Here is a 19,157-nt window from a genome sequence, read left to right as displayed (position 1 = left end):
TGAATTTGTTTTTTCGGTTTATCACGTTTTTTAAGATATTTTTTATTTGAAAAAAATCAAATTAATTTATTTTTAAATATTTTTTTATAATTTTAATGTATGAATATTTAAAAAACAAATATAAACAAAAATTATTTTAATATATTTTTAATTCAACAAAGCTAAATACTTTTGGATGAGAAATATGAAACCGTAAGCTTTTAAGCCGTACCACATGTTTTTTTAAAAAAAACAAATTAATAAAAAAATTAAAATTATTAAAGACAAAATTGATATAAAAACTTGTTCGGGATAAAATTACGCAACATATTTTTATTGCTGCATCCCTTTGGATTTGTATCCATTGTTACAGTTAGTCGATCGTCTGACTCTTTTGCTATGTCGCGTGTCAAGCAGAAAAGTATACGCGGCCTTTCCTTTTCAACTCCACCAACTCCCCGGCCACCTTGGAAGGCGAGATCTGCTCCTTAAAAAGCTGGTGCCGTACAGCGAAGCAAACCAAGAAAGTCGGCCAGTAACCCGTCGGAGCTTTTGCTTGACAATCCTAAGCAAAAGCATTCGCCCAAGATAAATAACATCAGCAAAAGATTCGGATAAGCCCAAAGTGTTATGGGCTTACCTTGCACTAAAGCCTGAGATGTCCACAAATCGAACACGTATTGGCCCAAGCTAGACTGCACCCATTTCTTTCGACCATTGTTAGAATTGGCTAAGTTGATATGTTTTGGTTTAAGAAATAAAGATATCAAGTAAATTTATTTTTAAAATAATTTTATAATGAATTTCGAATCATTATCTACATCTCTTTTGTTTCAATTAAGTAAATAAAAGCCATTTAATTACTTAATTATTATTGTTGTTATTATTATTAATTCTAATAACGGGCGTGGTTTAATAGGAAAAAAAAATGCTCATCAAGCTATCTTTCTCTAAGATGATGCATCGAGTTTTCAAACTAGAGGAGGAGGTATGGGTAATTATTTTTTATTCAGTTCGGTTTTTTTACGGTTTGATTTTTTCAGTTATTTTTTTTATTTTCTCAGTTTAATCGGTTTTTCAGTTTTTTTACTTTAAAAGAGGGTGTTTTCATTTTATATGGGCCTCGGGCATAATATAAAAGAATATAGCCCAAATAAATAGGATTATTAGAAATAATCCATCTTCCACGCAGTTTAAATTACAAATTCCAAGCCTGGCCTGTAAAACATTCAAAACAGTGTATACCCAGCCGGCACGGAACCAAGTTGTTCGATACAGTAGCAGAGATTATTTTAAAAAAAAATACATTAAAATAATATTATCAGTTCTCTACTGTCTGTGCAAGCCCTTTATATTTTTTTTTTTTTAAATAAATTCAAAGAATGTGGGCTCTAGACACAACCTATATGGTTATTAATAATTTGCCAGATATCAAATTAATGGTGGCAGGTAAGCTTTGATCAAAAAATTTAAACCCAGTCCATGGTTCATCCAGCACAGGATTTAATCACGAGTTTTATATGGCTTATCAGATTTTAATCGGGTCATCAGATCACTCGGGTCAACTTCAATTTTTTTTATAAATTAAAACAATATCGTTTTGATTTTTTAAAAAATCAAAGGATTACAGTTGAGTTTTTTGATCAAGTCTTGCTGGATCAACCGAGTCACCGAGTTAACCTGTCAAGTCACTCGAGTTTTTGACTTTCCTTGTTTTTTTTAACTCGGTCCGGTTCCAACACCGGATTAGCCGGATCCCAAGTCAACCCAGCAGGCCGGATTGGATTTTAAAAGTACAAGTTTTATACTACAAACCCATTTTAGTTTTCTATTCCAAGTCAACAGCATCAATTTCAAATATTTATAGAAAATAAAAGGTATCTTATTTGAATAGTTTTAGTGGCATCAACTCAATCATATGAACTGGGAATAAAGAAAGTCAATGATAGTTTTAGAAACAAGGAGGCAAAGTGTGTTATGAATTAAGACACTTGGATATATATATATATATATATATATATATATATATATATATATATATATATATATATATATGACCCGAAAAACCATTGAAGTGAAAAATAAATATTGACTCCAGGCTGAGCTTCAAAAGTCCTTCCCTATTTAATTTATTCTCTCTTTTCTTAACACATAAACACATCCTCAACTTTTAATAAAATAATTATGTTGTATTTTTCTACAGCCTCCTTCCTGGACAAGGAATAATTCCCAGCTTTTGGCCAAGAATATATTTTTTTTTAGGTTAAACTATTGGTGCTTTTATATAGTTCTTGTGTATTGAGATTTAATTTACCTCTCTAATTTAATAAAAACAAATATATAAGTTATTTATGAGAATTTTACTTTTGAATGCCTGAATTGCAATTTAAAACATAATATGCAGTCACCTCCTAAATATCAAGCCGAACCCTGACACGTAGATATGGATTGCTGGTTAAGACAGATCCTGTTTTTTTTAATTTTTATGTTTCAAAAATATTTTGGAAAAACTTAATTTTTTTTATTTTTTAAATATTTTTAAATCGTTTTATATGATAATATTAAAAATAAATTTTAAAAAATAAAAATATTATTTTAATATATTTATAAATAAAAAATATTTTAAAAAATAATCACAATTTCTTATAACAAAAGCTCCAGAGGAAAGTTTGTCTTCATCGCGTACTCCATCAAATAGAATCAAAATAGCCAGGGATATCCAAGTACGGGCAGCCTCTTGCTTGTTTGCCCGAGCAGCACCAACCACCATGCCGCCAATCTCCTGTCTCCAAATTTGTGTGGCCAACGGGCCACAAGCACGTGTATCATGTGGTGTCAAGGCTGAGCGCGTGTTCTGTTGTGAAAAGAAACCGTAATTTATCTCTTGTTTCAGAAAAACAAAACATGGTGCTTGAGAAAGTGGAAGGCATGGTGTGGAAGTTGGAATCTATCCTAGAAAATTCATCTGACACAAAATGAATTTGGTATGGATTCATGAAACTCAACAGTGGATACTCCTGCAGCCATGGTCTAAAGTAAGTTAACATTTTGAACTTCTACTAGAAGAGTAGATACTGGGGCCGCCATGGCCTAAAGTCAGTTAAAAATTTGAACTTTCTATACCAGAACAGTAGAAAGTTCAAGTAAGATAAAATCTTGAACTTCTACAGTCTAAAGTAAGATAGAATTTTGAACTTCTACTAGAAGAGAGAGAGCAGCCAAGGTCTAAAGCAAGTTAAAATCTTGAACTTCTACTGGAAGAGTGGATCATATCAGGGCTGCTGCCATGGCTTGAATCAAGTTAAAAGGTCCTGCAGGTTCCTGACTAGAAACTTATAAAGACTGAAAATTTATAGATTATTTATAACAAAAGCACTCATTATCTAGTCGAAAACCTATCATGGCCACCTTCAGTTAAAAACCAAAAGGAAGAAAAAAAAAATCAGTGCAGCAACATACTGCGAGTGAATGTCCTAGCTATATTTTCAAAAGATCGAACCAAAATTGAAGTGAAAATTAAAACCCTCTTCGGGCAGGTTGAAGGAGATGACAAATTCATGCTTCTCTCGAACTGGTCACAGTTGTCTAAAATCCAAGATTGGAGAACTTCCTTGGACCCTGTCTGATCAGTATATCTTCTTTGAATGGACTATTATTAATTAACTGGGTTGCATATTTACTCTAAACTGTTTCAAACTAAAACCATTGGTCAGAAACTTGACTCGCACAGACTCCGTCCCTCTTGTTTTCCTCGTTCAAGCGTAGCAAAAAAGAGTGACATCAGAGCAATTATTTAGTAGCGACAGGTGCATCCCCTCTCATCATGAAATTGAAAGTCGCTGGCGGCGGTTCAGTCAGCCATATACGAAACTTGGACAGTGACTTTAACGGTTAAGATTGGTGAAGGATATCTTCCTACAGATTACAGACGTCCATGAACATCCATATACAGGTTCCATTTATATAATCAAATAACCAGTTGACTGTGCTGAAAATGCTGTCTTCCAATTGGTTCTGTAGTTAAGACCTGACAATGCTTCCGTGATTGGCCTCTTATGCAGGCGTTTTATGAAAATGGAAACTTATGCATATCAGATTTATGTCCTGGATTTGTATCCTATATATGTAAGATATTAGTATTATTAAGCAAATAATCATGCCATTGATGACATTAATCAATTGCTGTTACATGACTTTTAGTAAAAAAAAACGTCTGTGATAAGATATGGGTCATATATCAGGAGTTTTTTTTTTAATTTTATTTTTAAAAATTAAAATAATATTGTTTTAATTAAAATATTTCAAGTTTTACGAACATGGCTTTTATGATTTGAATTTGTTTTACCATAAAAAAAAAAAAAAACTCTTGACTTTTAACCGACATGGCATGTTATATCATTACTTTTAAATTTAAAAATATATAAAAAAAACACATTCTTTCTTTAATACTCCATGGAAGTCTTATTTCTCTATTCAAAGAAAGAAAAAATGAAAAGATCAAAAGGTATGGTGTTTGGTTAATGTTTCATATGTATTTGTCTCTTTTATACTTGACCCTTCTATGGTAGAATACGACCTAAATCTCCATCTATACATCTTTTAATCTTTTAACATTTAAACTTGAATCTTTGGATCAAGATGGTAAGTTTTCGCATCTAAAATTGCTTGCGTTGCTGCTGAACCAATTACTTGCATTCATGAGTCTTTGTATGGCGAATATTGTGATCTTAATTTAAAGAAGTCAAACACCATATATAAAACGGGCATGTCCGATTGATCAATACTACTGGGCGCCGCCCCACTAGTCAGGGAACAGTATCCGGTGAGTTAAATAGATGTGAAAGGTGACAAACTGGTCTGAAACAATTAAGATTTTTTTAACAAAAGTAAACAGTGGATAATATATATAATAATAATAATATCAACGGAGTAATTTCTATATAGGTGGATTAAAATCAACTTGAGGCCTTTTTCTGTTGGAGTACTCAATTATTTGATTGTTTCCCTCTACCTAACAAGGAATCATTATATATTAATGATCAAAAGTTTTCCACATAATTAAAACCCTTTCGTTCCCCAGCTACCAATTATCTTTGTATTGGCATATGAACCTTCCTCCGTCACCTCCTCCTCCTCCTCCTTTGTGCTTTCCTCCACTCTTGTATGTCAAGTTTGTACTAGCTAGCGCGAAGAAGCAGCACGTTTAACAGCATGAGGTTCTCCTTTTCTTGCTCAAAATGCTTCTCTTCTTCATCTGATATGTCCACAGACAGTCCATCAATGCAAGGTATTGACTTAAACTACAAGGTCTTTAAATTAAGAAGCAGCATTGGATATCTAGATGCTCATGTCACATGTGATAAAAAAAAAATAGAGAATTAAAATTAATTAATCTTTCTTATGATTACGGGTATTTTATTTCTTGTGTCCTTTTCTGTGATCTAATCAATTACTACTCATGGTAATTACAGGTTTACAAATTCTTCAAAATGTTCATGCTTTCTCATTTGATGAATTGAAAGTCGCCACCAATGGATTCCGCTCATCAAATAAAATCGGGGAAGGTGGATTCGGCTCTGTTTACAAGGTAAATACCTTGTTCAATCACATGTACTCTGATTTACAGCATAATGTGGTGAGGTTATTTTGTTGATGATGTTATGTTATTGGGATTTAAAGGGAGTACTGCAAGACGGGAGAATCGTTGCCATCAAAATGCTTTCAGCAGAATCAAAGCAAGGACACAGGGAGTTCATGTCTGAAATAGCTTCGGTGTCCAATATTAACCATGAAAATCTTGTCAACTTGCATGGTGGATGCATTGATGGTCCTTGTAAAATTCTTGTTTATGACTACATGGAAAATGGCAGCCTTGCTCAAACTTTGCTTGGTAATTAACCCCCCAATTGATTCTTGTCCATTATTATCCAATACTATTTGACAATGACCGATTAAGAGTGCAATGTACTGATTCTGCTCTGGGTTTGCTTGAAAAATTCAAGGTGGTGAGGAAAATAGAGCTAGATTCGGGTGGGAAACAAGGAGAGGAATTTCGTTAGGCATTGCTCAAGGTCTGGCATATATTCATGAAGAGATCAAGCCTCATATTGTGCATCGAGATATTAAAGCAAGCAACATACTTTTGGACAAGAATCTGTGTCCAAAAGTTTCAGATTTCGGCCTCTCTAAACTATTTCCTGAGAATTTCACCCATGTGAGCACACGAGTTGCTGGCACATTGTAAGTGGAGTTTCCCCCCTTCTCATAACGTAATTGGTTTACTGATTGGGAAATTATTGAACAAACTTAGCTCATGCGTGTAAAACCTATCTAATTGGTTGCTGTGATGCACATCAATGTTAATATGGACTGTTAAAATAGGTCCAGAGATTTTATACAGCTTAATACTTACTTTGTGGCTATATTTCAAGGAAAAAGACGCACACAAGTTTATTTGAATAGGGTTTGTATAATAATTTTAGGGTTTTTGGCTTATGCAATGTTGAATTGTGTTTTTGGTGTAAAAGGGGTTATCTAGCTCCGGAGTATGCCATTAGTGGCCGCTTGACTCGGAAAACGGACGTATACAGTTTTGGAGTGCTACTTCTTGAAATAGTCAGTGGACGGAAAGCTACTGATTTCGATCCAGAACTTGGAGAGCACTACCTCGTGGAGAAGGTATTGTTTTCTTTCAGTTGTAAATAGTATATATATTTGCTTCCAAACTCCAAGATTAATACTAAATAATTATTGGTACGATCCATCCACTCTTGTATGAAAAAACGGGCTTTTAACTCATTGACGATGGTCTGCTATCAAGAATTTATGTGCTGGGCCTAGATGTTCTTTCTTTTTCTTTTTTTGATCGAAGGGGCCTGGCTGTTTACTTGAAACAAGGCTGTAAACGGCCGAGTTTGCTGTAATAACCTCTTCGATTTGCTAATGGAGTAATGTTCTGGACAACGATTGATGCAGGCATGGGAGATGTACAAGGCTGACAACCTTCTAAAACTAGTGGATCCGATGCTAGATGGCAACTTCTTAGGAACAGAAGCTGTTGGATTTGTAAAGGTTGCCTTACTTTGTGTACAGGAGAAATGTGGGCTTCGACCGAGCATGTCGAAGGCAATTAAGATGATGAGAGGGGAAATCGACATCCACAACACGCAAATAACACAGCCAGGATTCATCATCGATTTCATGGATGTGAAAATAGGACGAAAACCACAAAGCTCAGTGCGAAGCATCACAGGCAGGCGCAGCCCAAGGCTGTACCCTCTGTGAACTGTGAAAAGACGTTCTTTGTTTTGTGTCGGGGAGAAATCGTTCGATAGCTTTTTATTTTTTAAGATGGTTATACGAATAGAAAATGTTTTGGATGTAGAACCCACCTTAGATCTTTAAAACATAGCTTGTAAATTGAACTGAAACAATGAATGAGAGAGGGTGGAATATTATTCTTGCAACTTTTTAATTATGACAAGGAATATTGTGGTTTTTTCTTCTTTTTTTTGTAATATATATATATTGAGTAGTTACAATCTGAACACATTAAATTTTTGTGTTAAATAATTCAATTATTTTTTTTAATTAAATAATTCAATATTATTCTTCCTTTATTTATTGTATTCTTTCATTATTAATATCTAGAAATCAAGAAGGACAGGTAGTCTAAGGACTTGCTATTTCTTTGTTCTTTTTTCTCTCTCTCTAAAATAAACTTTTTATTTATATCAATATTTAAGAATCAATCAGGATCATTAAAAATCATTAACCACTAGTCCTTTTCTTTCTCTGCGTGAACCCTTCCCCAAAAACACACCTTTTAGGATATCGTAATGTTAATTCATTGCGTTGGACCTCCTCCTCCTCCTCCTCCTATTCCTTTCCTTTTCCTTTTAATAAATCTTAAATCTGGTTACTGGATGATAAATCCTAAAATTCAAGATATCTAGGAATAAGATTGATATATAATTTAATTTATTTTTTTTAGTCAAGGTTTTTGGTAACTTGATATAAAAAGTCTAAGTGATTGTTTGCTGGTGATGCTAAGTAAGCCAATGTGGTTGGTAGTTGATATTTACAAAAGTATCAAAAATAAAAAGATTAAGAATCTTAAGTTTGAAGGATTCATGTAGTATTTATAAACCATGAGTTTTGTCGTTTTATAGAGGATAACTGAAGTGTAATTTTATTCTTATGGTATTTTAAGAGTGTTGGATTCGGGTAAGGTGTCTGAGCCCATTAGAGATAAAAAAAAAAAAATTAGTTTAGAATTCAGGAACACTGTCTAGACTTAAGCATGTTGGGCTCGGGTGTATTAGTCTAGGCTCATGAGGCTACTATGAAACACACCCAACAGTGGACATGCCTAAATAGTAGGCTCCGGATTCCATGCTCGAGCCCATGCATCTTGGTAGAAGTTGAGCTCAGGCGTGGTAGCTCGAGCCCATGAGGATGTTTTTTAATCTTTTTAAGGTTTTTTGGACTTTTTTAAGGGGGCTTAAGCTCGTTAAGATTTCGATCTATCAATATTTTTAGTAGTTTAAATAATTATAAAATTTAGATAATTTATATGATTGTTAATTTGATTTGGTGTTTTTGTAATTTGTATTAATCAGATTTTTGTTATAGGATTCATCATGAATTAAAAGTTGAATCTGTGAGTTTAGGGAAGTTTAAAATGGTGGAATCCTTGGATTTGATGCTGGAAATAGATTTGAAGGAAGAAAATAAGAAGAAGAAGAAGCTCGGTGGTGGAGGGTTCAAACCTGCTATTGACTAGGGTAAAGGGAAACAAATTGAAGGGCAATGAAAAGAATCCAAACCAGGTGGAGGTTGTTTTATCTGTGGTAGACTACATTATACAAGAGAATGTCTGAAGAAGGAAATATTTAATGTTATTCTAGTTGATGACTGTGAATGGGAAGAAACAGTCACACACATCAACCCGGTTGATGTGTTGAATCGTTTGGTCGTTAAGTTGAAGGAATTGGTGGACGAATCCAACCTTGTGCAGAAGGATCAAGTGCTCCTTGACACACCCAATCCAAATACATTGAAAAGAAAAAAAAATACACCCAAACAAATCAATAATAACTTATGAATCATGTAAAAATATCAAAATACTCCTAATCTAAAGGTATTTATTTTTTTATAGGAAAAATAAAATAGTCACCACACTATACCGGTGAATCTCTATGCCTTTGTAGTAGTATACTTGTTGTATTAAGTAAAATCAATTTTAAAAATAATAAGAAAACGCTAGACGTTCATGAGAAAAGAAATTAATATTGCTTTAGAAAGAACAATTAGAATTAGGCTTCTCAGCACTGAAAGAGATGATAAGAACAATTATTACAAAAAAAAAAAACAGAGAGGGGTAATGAGATCATGCATGCATGTACTGCTTTGGTCCTTCTTTAATTTCTTTAGCTAAGATTTACATGATGCAGTCCGAAGTACGTAATATGGAAAGAATCTTATGCTTGTTCTGCACATTTCGAGACGTTATGGTCCCTGCAGTTTTATCCATTGAAGCATCATCTTACCCAGTTTATTCTCCCTGTCAACATCATCTTGTGTAAGTGATCAGATCTGATGCAAGTAAATCAAGTTAACTCAGAATGTATTTTTTTCCCTTCCCCTCTGAACTGATCGAAGCCTGTATTCATATGATTCTTGCAGTACTATATCTGTGCGCATGAGTTTTAACATCAGCTGTATTTTGATTTGCTTTACTCTTCGAAGAAGATTAGGGTACCATGGGGCATCTCCATGAGGTCCAAATCCACAAGAATTATACCCGACACGCCGAGAAAGAATCTGAGAGCCCATCATGGCAAAACCCAACGTGCTTTTGAGATAACTTGATATGGGTTCCACCATTTTCATGAAAGAACATCGGGAAAACGCATCTTGCCAGGTAAGAAAGACAAACACATGATTTACTTGCATATATGTTATTTTAACCAATAGTGTTCTGATATATATATATATATATATATTATAAAACTAACATATAATATGGATCCGTCTTACCCATATTCAAATAAAAAGAGAGAGATTAAAAAAGTGATACCAAGTTGAGAAAAAAAATCACAAAAGGAACTTTGAATAACAATTTCTTAACATATGTTTTTTATAAATAATTTTTATATAAACCAATTGAAAGCTCATAATATAAACTTCAATTTAATCTATATATATATATAATATTTGTTGATTATATATAAAATAAAAATAACAAAAAAAAACTATCTTTTAAACCATATCGATCAATGCTCGTTCAAAGTCTTTTAAGATTTTTTAATTTTAAACATATTCATGATAGTATGGATATTGAATTATTTGAAACCATGTTGCTTTTCAATTAATTTTTTATTCTTATTAAGATTACCAAATTAAATGATATAATAGTATTTTTTTTAATTAAAAAATGAACATTAATGTATCGAGAAAATGAATATATTATATATTTTTTAAAATTTTATTTTTAGAATAGGAATTTTATAAATTAAATTTCAATCAATAAAAAAACTTAAACACCAATACCAGAATCATATATATAAAAATCCAGGTTAAGTATTTTAATAAATAAAATATCCATTAATTACTATTAATTCCTGTTTAAACAGCAGAACACAGATAAATATAATTATAACAACTATAATAACATCCAAACAAAATTATCATAACATAATTAAATTATCAAATAATTGAATATATATATATATATATATATATATATATATGATCTAAGAAAACAAAATTATTTTGCCCCCGCCATGCGAGGTTACCTGAAACATAGGAAAAAGAGAAATGTGCTGTCTGCTGGAAGAACGACATCATATATCTTCTCCCCGCCCCCAACATAAACGTGCATAACTCTGTATGTGAAAGAAGATTTCTTTCTGAACACAAAAGCCTGAAATCATGATTTTGTGTAACAATGTAGAAATGTTACAAACATACACATGATGTTTCACCGCCATTCTTAGGTAAGACATGACATAGCATAGCATAGCATAGAATTTACTCTCTGATACATCAAACAGTGGACAAGCTGAGCCCTAACAAAGAAGGTACAATCTTCTTCTTTTCTCACCATTCCCCCCTGATCAATCCGGGTATAATGTTCTCTGTAGATTATTAGACTCTCTGTGTTTCCCCCTTTTCTCTTAGAAAACAACATAAATCATGGAAAAGAAACGGGTAGTAGAGAGATTAAAAATCCCATTTCAACCAATAAATTAACCAATTAGCATGTAAAATGCAAATATAATAAATGGTGAGATAACATAAATAAAAAGTTTTGATGAAATAGTATAGTTTTAGTTAAGAACCATGATATTAATTAAATATCACGGCTGCGAATCATGAAAAAATTTAAATTGATATTGCGATTTATAATCGTGATGTTTATTTAAATTCAAGACTGATCAGTCAACCGGTTTATAAAAAAAATCACAAAATTGTTAAAATCAGCGTCCGTGGTGAGATTTTTTAAAATCTAAAGATCTAATGGTTAGAGTAGAAAAATGATATCTAGAAAATCCTGTAAAAATTTGAACACAATCCAATGATTGGATCAAAAGTAATGGTTTTTTTTAACTAGTCTAGCGTGACCATATCTCTTCCTGGACCTAGACCTGTTATATTAGTCCATAAATACAACTGATAAGCCATCCATGTAATCTAACTACTTAAAGTTACCTGTGAAAACTATTATATAATCAATATTTTTTTTATAATTTTCATTGAAATCTATTTTTTAGTCTAAAGGTGGGATAAAAAAATATATTTTTACTCATAAAACATATTTTAAAAATAAATTTATAATTTTTTATTTAAAACAATCAACCAATTATATAACTATATTCAACCCACTATCTAAATAACAATTATCACACTTCAAAACATAATATATTTAAATATTATTATTTTAAATCACAACAACTACATGTAAATATCATGTATACTATATCATTTCTTCTTCTTCTTTTCAAAATATGTTTTTATGACAAAACTTTTAATTTACCGTCTTAATTTTTTTAAAAAGATCCCATTTGAACAGTAGATCTCCAATGTGGTCCCCAATCTGGCCTCACTGGTGTCCTTTTGACCTGTTTGACTGTATACCATATTCTCTAGTGGCCAATGAGAAAGTGACAGAGAGGAAGAGGGTCCATTTCTTTTTGTATGAGATTCCCTAGAAGCTATAATCATAATCCTGCTGCTGCCCCCTCACTACTTTACTTTCCCCATAATCCATACTTCTTTTTCTTTCTTGAATCCCTGGCCGGACGTGCGTGGCGAGCATGATTATGCCTCTACCTTTGATGCTGATAAACCTAAAGCAGGTTGTGTTCATTATATCTGGGCATGCAGGTGATATCACTACTCTCTATATTAGATTTTTTTTATTTTTCTGTGGAAAACAAGGACAATCATAATACTCATATTAATTCGATCTAACCCTTTGTGTTGTTATTCATCTTCAAGTACTTTAATTAGTCTTCTGCTTTCGATTTATTATAGCAGGAGAGCTGGCTAGAATCTCTTGGACACAACTCGACTTATAACTATCCATCTAAAGCAAAAAAGAAAAAAAAAATGGATGGTAAAAGGTTGTTCTTTGGTTAATGGAATGCATGATTGTATCCACAACACAAACAAAATCGAAAAAAGCCTTGCAGCTTTTGTTCTTTAGACCCATTCTACTATATAGATAGCTTGAATGGAGTTACCTTTCCAAGTTCTTTTTGTCATTGCACATTGTCCAGCTGCATACCCAAAAGCGAAGTTCTACACACTTGGGCTACTAATTAAGCCAACTTCAGCAGCACCCTTTTAGTGTTGACTAATAATAGGAGTATTAGTTGTTGTTTTTGTTAAATACAAGACAGACCCTTCCCTTTCAAACGATTTAACCAGCAATTAGCATATATATATATATATATATATATGCCTTCTATATCAGTAAAAAGAAAATTAATAGTAACCATATATAGACACAGAAAAGCAAAAACAAGACCTAGATTTAGTTGTGGTCATGGTGGTTAATCAAAATCACAAGGGAAGTCAAGACAACAAAAAGCAGATTAACATTCAAAGCCAAACATTGAGCAGAAGACAATGAAACTTCTTAATAAGACAAAGCAATTATTTGATATTAATCTATACCAACTCAAATCAACTTGGACACTAGCTATAGAACAAATGACAAAGGGTTTTCGTCAGTCTTGTTTCCCATTATCAAAGAACAAAGGCTATAAATTGTGATCATGATGATCTGTCTCTTCTCCCCCCTTTTGTTTTATGGTCTAAGTTTATAGGACATGACACCGTGACTTTAGGTCATATGACATGTTCTTGAGACAAGCATGTAGCCAGATGATGAGATGGATGGCATAATGCAACTCCTATGTTGTCAGGTACAAACAATTATAATTCGTCCACAGTAATATTTTGAGAGCTAAAAAAATAGATTTCTGATCAGATCCCTCGTTACAAGGGTGGTGGCTAGTCATGTTAAAATAATTTCTCCTGCAAAGCCTTTAGATCAACATCACATCATGAAAACCCTAAAAACTATACAGGGGTGATGTTTCGAAGAGAAGAGGATAAACATGTACCTTCGCTTTCAGAGAGAACCTGATTCTTTTGAAAATTACAATGCTACCCTTGCAGACTCTAGCCTTCAAAGTTGGACTAAGAGCCCGTATAAATCTTCCATCTGCAAGTGAAAACCATGGATAATATACATGTGAATATGCATGGCTCCTCATACGCCATCCACGGAGGCCATCGAAGAACCGGTGGGCTCTGCAAATGGCATACAGGGAGCCAGGCACATATAATATATATGGATGCATGATGGTTAAAACATGCATGTATGCATGCATTATATTGCATTACTAAGCATGCAGGCATGTGTGTATGAGCTTATGCAGCCCACAATTGCATGGATGCACACTACTTAACATGAATGAATGCATGAACTACAAGCGCATGCATATAAATAGAAGGTAACAGATTTTCTACCACAGCTTGCCTTCCCCATGGACACCATACATACATAAACAATGAAGTTGAAGAGAGGGTGTGTTTCAGTGAAGCGTCAAAATTAGGGCAGAGAGAGGGGGAGAGGAGGGGAGGTAGAGTGGTATTTAAGGAGGAGAGGGGAGAGGAGAGATCTATGGGAAATAGAAACCGGGTCATAATCAAATAATGGTTTCAAAGCCCCACAAAAAAAATTAGTCCTTTTGAATTGGCATAAATCAAGCGAACCAGCGACTTAGGGAAGGGTGTGTATGAGCTTACTTTTTGTGGGGTTTATGCGTGGTTATATTGAGAGGGAAAGAAGGAAAGATGTGGGGTTGTACTTGCACCCCCAGCTTGCGCCTAAATATAGAGAGCCACCACCATATGAGAGAGAGAGATCAGACAAAAAGAGAAAGAGAGAGGTGGAGATGGTGTGGTTGGGTTACTAACCACGCAATTTCCTAAGCTAGCCCTTATGGTGGTTTGAAATCTCCTTTTTCTGGGTCGTAAAGCAAAGGTTGCTTTTCTTCTCAGAAGCTCATTTTGTCTGGGAGTGCTTGGAAACACATGGATTCTCTCTGTCTCTCTTCTTTCTTTTCCTTTATTTAAATAAAAAGTGATCAAGAAAGAGAGAAAGAAAGAAGTACTGCAACAACGATAATTTATCTATCTATTCATCTTTAATATCTTCTTCTTTATCTCCATCACTTCCCTCTCTTTTTACCATTTTTCCCCTTTCCCTTTATACCATCATCTTATCACTTATAATATTCAATCTTTTGTAAATCTTAGCTTTCCTAATCTTTTTATCACTTTGAAAGTCGATGTTCTGTGAGGAACAGTTCTTAATTTTTGTGATGTTTTTTAATATTTAATTAAGCCAGTGTTTTCTGAAGATTAACTAGTGATGTTCTTGGTAGCCTATACATATTAATTACTTCTGTTTTGCTAATCAAGCAACTGGGGTTCTCTCTACTTAACTTTTTATCTGTTCTTATCATGATCAAATAATCCTTGCTGCTTTGCTGCCTAATTTGGCTGCACCCTCTCTGTTCCATCATTCATCTACCACCCCCCTTAAATTCTCTCTATTAGGCATGTGTCTTTGTGAGTGTACGTGCAGTTTGTCTCCTTATATATACAGGGTAATTTAAAAATTAATTATATATCAGAGCCAGACAATTAAATCAATCTGTGCATATTAATCAGTCATTTCTCCATCTACCTGCCCTAGTTTTTATCAGAAAGACCACAATTTCCTTTCAGGAATGCTATGAAACCCTATTCCAGTGTCTAATTTTTGTTCTCTCTTGATGATCTGATGGATATGATCTTTTCTTTCTTGATCGTACAGTCCCTTATGTGTGATTATTTTCTGCACGGTCAATTGCTAGCCCCATCTGTTCTTCATTGGCCAAACCCAAAATACTTTCAAATGATTCATGTAGCTAGCCTTCTGTGATTGTTATTCGAATAGTCAATATCTATATCTTTATAAGAATCCTTTTCTGTTAATGGTGCTGTTTATTTTTGCGGTACTTTGTGTTTTTTTTTTTTTGTCAAAAATTATTTTTATATTATGTTTTTTATTTTTTTATATGCTGATAAAAGAATTAAAAATAAAAAAATATTTTTTTTATATATTTTTAAATAAAATTTTTTAAAAATAATCTTTATCACAACTTTAATACTATTACAAGGCTGCTTATAGAATTATTAGGGTCGACATAAAAGCAACAGGTGTTAGGTTGTCCTGTATGTCTATTTTCCACCTTTCATGATTTGTATCAATAATTTTTGATTTATTTCTACACCGTAAATAATAATATTAGTTGACTAATTCATTTGTTTATATATATAAATCGTGAAAATGCAAGGACTTTAATCTGTTAAACATATGAATATTCATTTTTCAAGGAAACCTTCATTTGGATTCAATAGAAGATCCAGCCGGTCTTGGTCTCCGAATTAAGTAACCTTCATTTTTTAATTTCTACTCCTTTTTTTTTTCATGATTTATCCTTATGCTTATAAAGTAAAAAATCACAATCAATTTTATTCTTTGTTTTTACATTACAACATGATTTTAAAATTAAATTACAACATGCTTTTAAAAATCACAAGCATTGATGTTAAAAATAAAATAAAATAATTTTGATATATTTTTAATTAAAATATATTTATAACAAAAACACTCTACGATACAATACAAATCATACAATAATTGCATCCCAGTAGACTTTTGGTGTGTTTGGAAATGTGATAGTGATTACGATTCAATATGTTTTTTATTTAGAAATGCATTAAAATAATTACTTTAATTTTATAAAAATTATTTTTAACATTGGTATATCAAAACAATATAAAAATAGAAAAACAAAAAAAAATTAAGCAAAAAAATCAAATTTCAAGAAAACAAGATTTGCACCGCGTTTCCAAACACACCCTTAAACTGATTTAATATCTAAATCTTTGTTTTTTAATTCTTTTAACCATTACACCATTTGTCAGTTCAGCAAAAGGAATCAATAATAAAGATACACTGTTATGGACATTATCCTGCCGGCCGGGATCCATTCCAACGCCCCAAGTAGTAGCGGTGGGGACTTGTACGGGTGGTTTGAATCTTCAGATTAACCCAAGTAGATGAATTCTGGGCCTGCTTTATAAATTAATGAGGAACTTAATCTGCTTTAATTTTACGTGAGATTTGGGAGTTGACTAAAAGTAAATCTTAGCTGAAAGAACAATATTAGATTAATTCTGCTTCACGGAGACCATGGTTTTGAAAGATATCTAATTATGACCCTATATAATAATATTCTAAAGGTGGTGCGAGTAGAAGTATTTCTTGAAAAATATTTTTAGATTGAAGATATTTCTCTAGATTTTCTAGAAGAATATTAATTAATTCTGGTACGACATATCTAATAATTTTTCCAAATCCATTAAAAAAAGAAACAAAAGTAGAGTACTGAAAAGCATCCGTCTGAATCAAAAGGCACCTCCAACTGTATCAAGTGATTTAGATTTATGTCCGAAATTAAAGAACTTAATTATTGCTAAACACACTCTTAAGCATATGATACCAGAATGTCGGCCAGTGAATAAACAACAGGGAATAGGAAGCTGATATGCACTTAATTAACAGAAGTCTGGGTCCCTGGCCACAAAGATGCAAAAGTCAAGTAACGAGGGCGTATATATACTTGTTTTGTTGACTTATTTCTTAGCCAACACATTAATCCTTACACTGTCACACATGTAAAATAATTTGCGCATGCATCACTCCCTTTCCCCCCGATTTTTTGCTCTCTCGATCTGTGTTTCTTTCTTCCTCGTCTGAAATATGCACGGAGAAGGAGAGTGATGTTTTGGACCGTATGAATTATTAATCTAGAGCCCGAGGCCTTCAGCACGCTCAAACAGTATAGTCCTCGGAAAGTTTTACAGAAATACTTGCCCACAAGAAATTAATGAGAGGAAGAGATCGACAGTTCAGAGGGTAGAGAGACGGGCATGGCTCATGATGAGGTCAAGTTTTTGTAACTTTTTGAAGATGACTTGAATGTTTTATTATGTGTACCGTGGCTAGTACTCAATCGTGACACCCACTTTCTATAACGAGAAATTTTGAAAATGTCTTTTAGCATGAGAGCAATACGATAATGGCGACTCTAATGGCGAAAGCCATTTCAAAGAACCAAATGATTATATAATGTTTTGAATAGTGTTATTTTAACCCTTTTTATTTAATGTGGTACTATAATAAAAAAAATCATTTTTTTACAAGTTATTTTGTTGCTGTTTTTATTAATTAATTATAAACCACTAAACACACAAATGATTCAACATTTCAAGATCTTATTGGTTGATATTCTACATTCTTAAATTCTATATACGTGGTCCTTATATTAATAAAGAGATTATAGGATAAACATAAACTTAAACTATTGTAATACAACAAGGATTCTAAATATTACACTACAAGATTTAACAGTTTTACCGATGGAATTTTTTCGTCGGTGTAAGACACATATTCCGTCGGTAATTAATTTACCGACGGAATCACCGACGGAAATTCTCCGTCGGTGAATCTTTCGTTGGTAATTTTTTTTCCGTCGGTAAATCCGTTGGTAATAAAAAAATGAATTTATCCGCTTCATTTCGTCGGTATATCCCTCGGTAATAATATTTTTTTATTACCAACGGATTTACCGACGGAATTTCCGTCGGTAATTCCGTTGGTAATTATTTAAAAACATTTAAAAAAAATCATTTTATAAAATTATAAAATAATTAAATTAGCATAAATTAACACTGTATAATATATACTCAAAATGCTTGGAAAAAAGAATAAGAAAATCAACTCAAACAAATTTGCAACAAATAAATAAAATGAAAAAATAAATTCAACTAAAAAAATTCATATGAAAAAAATAAAGTTGCAATTGCTAAAAATTTAAAAATCCTATAAATAAATGAACTAAAAATTGATCTCATATGAAAAAAAAATCTCACAACAACATTTATACAATTATTAAGAACAAAAACAATAAAAAATAAAATAAAAAACAAATATAGTGAAAAAAGTCATGAAAAAAGAAGAAAAAAGAAAAATCTTACCTTAATGTAGTTGCAAGTGAAGCTAAGGAGAGAAAAAAAATTTCGTTAAGCATATTAATTAAAAAAAAAACTAAGAGGATAAAAAAAGAAAGAAGAAGAAGACATACCCATGCATGGAGGAAAAGAGAAGGAGATGAGGAGAGAAAAGAAGAGAAAAAATATATATATTGATGTTTTTTACATATTGTGAAGAAGAAGAACAAGAACAAGAACAAGAACAAGAAGAAGTAGAAGAACAAGAACAAGAAGAATGATAAGGAGAAGAAATGAGTCTGTCTCTTGTGAAATAAGGGGATTCAGACTTTTTATTAGGGCGCGTTACCGACGGATAATTGAATATTAATATTTTTTAATTATTCCGTCGGTAATTCCATCGGTAATATTTAATTTAAATTTTCAATTTCGTAAAATTTTTTCAGAAACCGCCAAAAAATTACCGACGGTTTTTCAATCCGTCGGTGATTCTGTCTGTAATATTTTAATGAAAATTTTAAATTAATTGAATT

General features: G+C 32.5%; 2 protein-coding genes across 2 annotated transcripts; one reads left to right on the top strand and one right to left on the bottom strand.

Annotated features, from left to right (window-relative positions):
- Positions 1–5,008: 5,008 nt before the first annotated feature.
- On the top strand, positions 5,009–7,482 carry LOC7468412 (putative serine/threonine-protein kinase). The gene is made up of 6 exons (XM_002316325.3): positions 5,009–5,266; positions 5,451–5,566; positions 5,659–5,869; positions 5,982–6,219; positions 6,507–6,657; positions 6,955–7,482. The coding sequence occupies exons 1-6, from the start codon at positions 5,191–5,193 to the stop codon at positions 7,261–7,263; spliced, it is 1,101 nt and encodes a 366-aa protein (XP_002316361.2). The 5' UTR covers positions 5,009–5,190; the 3' UTR covers positions 7,264–7,482.
- A 1,880-nt stretch (positions 7,483–9,362) lies between these two features.
- On the bottom strand, positions 9,363–14,771 carry LOC18102751 (uncharacterized). The gene is made up of 4 exons (XM_024610174.2): positions 14,026–14,771; positions 13,617–13,717; positions 10,779–10,906; positions 9,363–9,896 (listed from the first exon to the last, which is right to left on the bottom strand). The coding sequence occupies exons 1-4, from the start codon at positions 14,051–14,053 to the stop codon at positions 9,779–9,781; spliced, it is 375 nt and encodes a 124-aa protein (XP_024465942.1). The 5' UTR covers positions 14,054–14,771; the 3' UTR covers positions 9,363–9,778.
- Between the last annotated feature and the right edge of the window lie 4,386 nt (positions 14,772–19,157).

The sequence above is a fragment of the Populus trichocarpa genome, chromosome 10 (genome assembly GCF_000002775.5).
Source record: "Populus trichocarpa isolate Nisqually-1 chromosome 10, P.trichocarpa_v4.1, whole genome shotgun sequence".
Lineage (NCBI taxonomy): Eukaryota > Viridiplantae > Streptophyta > Magnoliopsida > Malpighiales > Salicaceae > Populus > Populus trichocarpa.
This window is presented reverse-complemented; position numbering and strand designations above follow the sequence as displayed.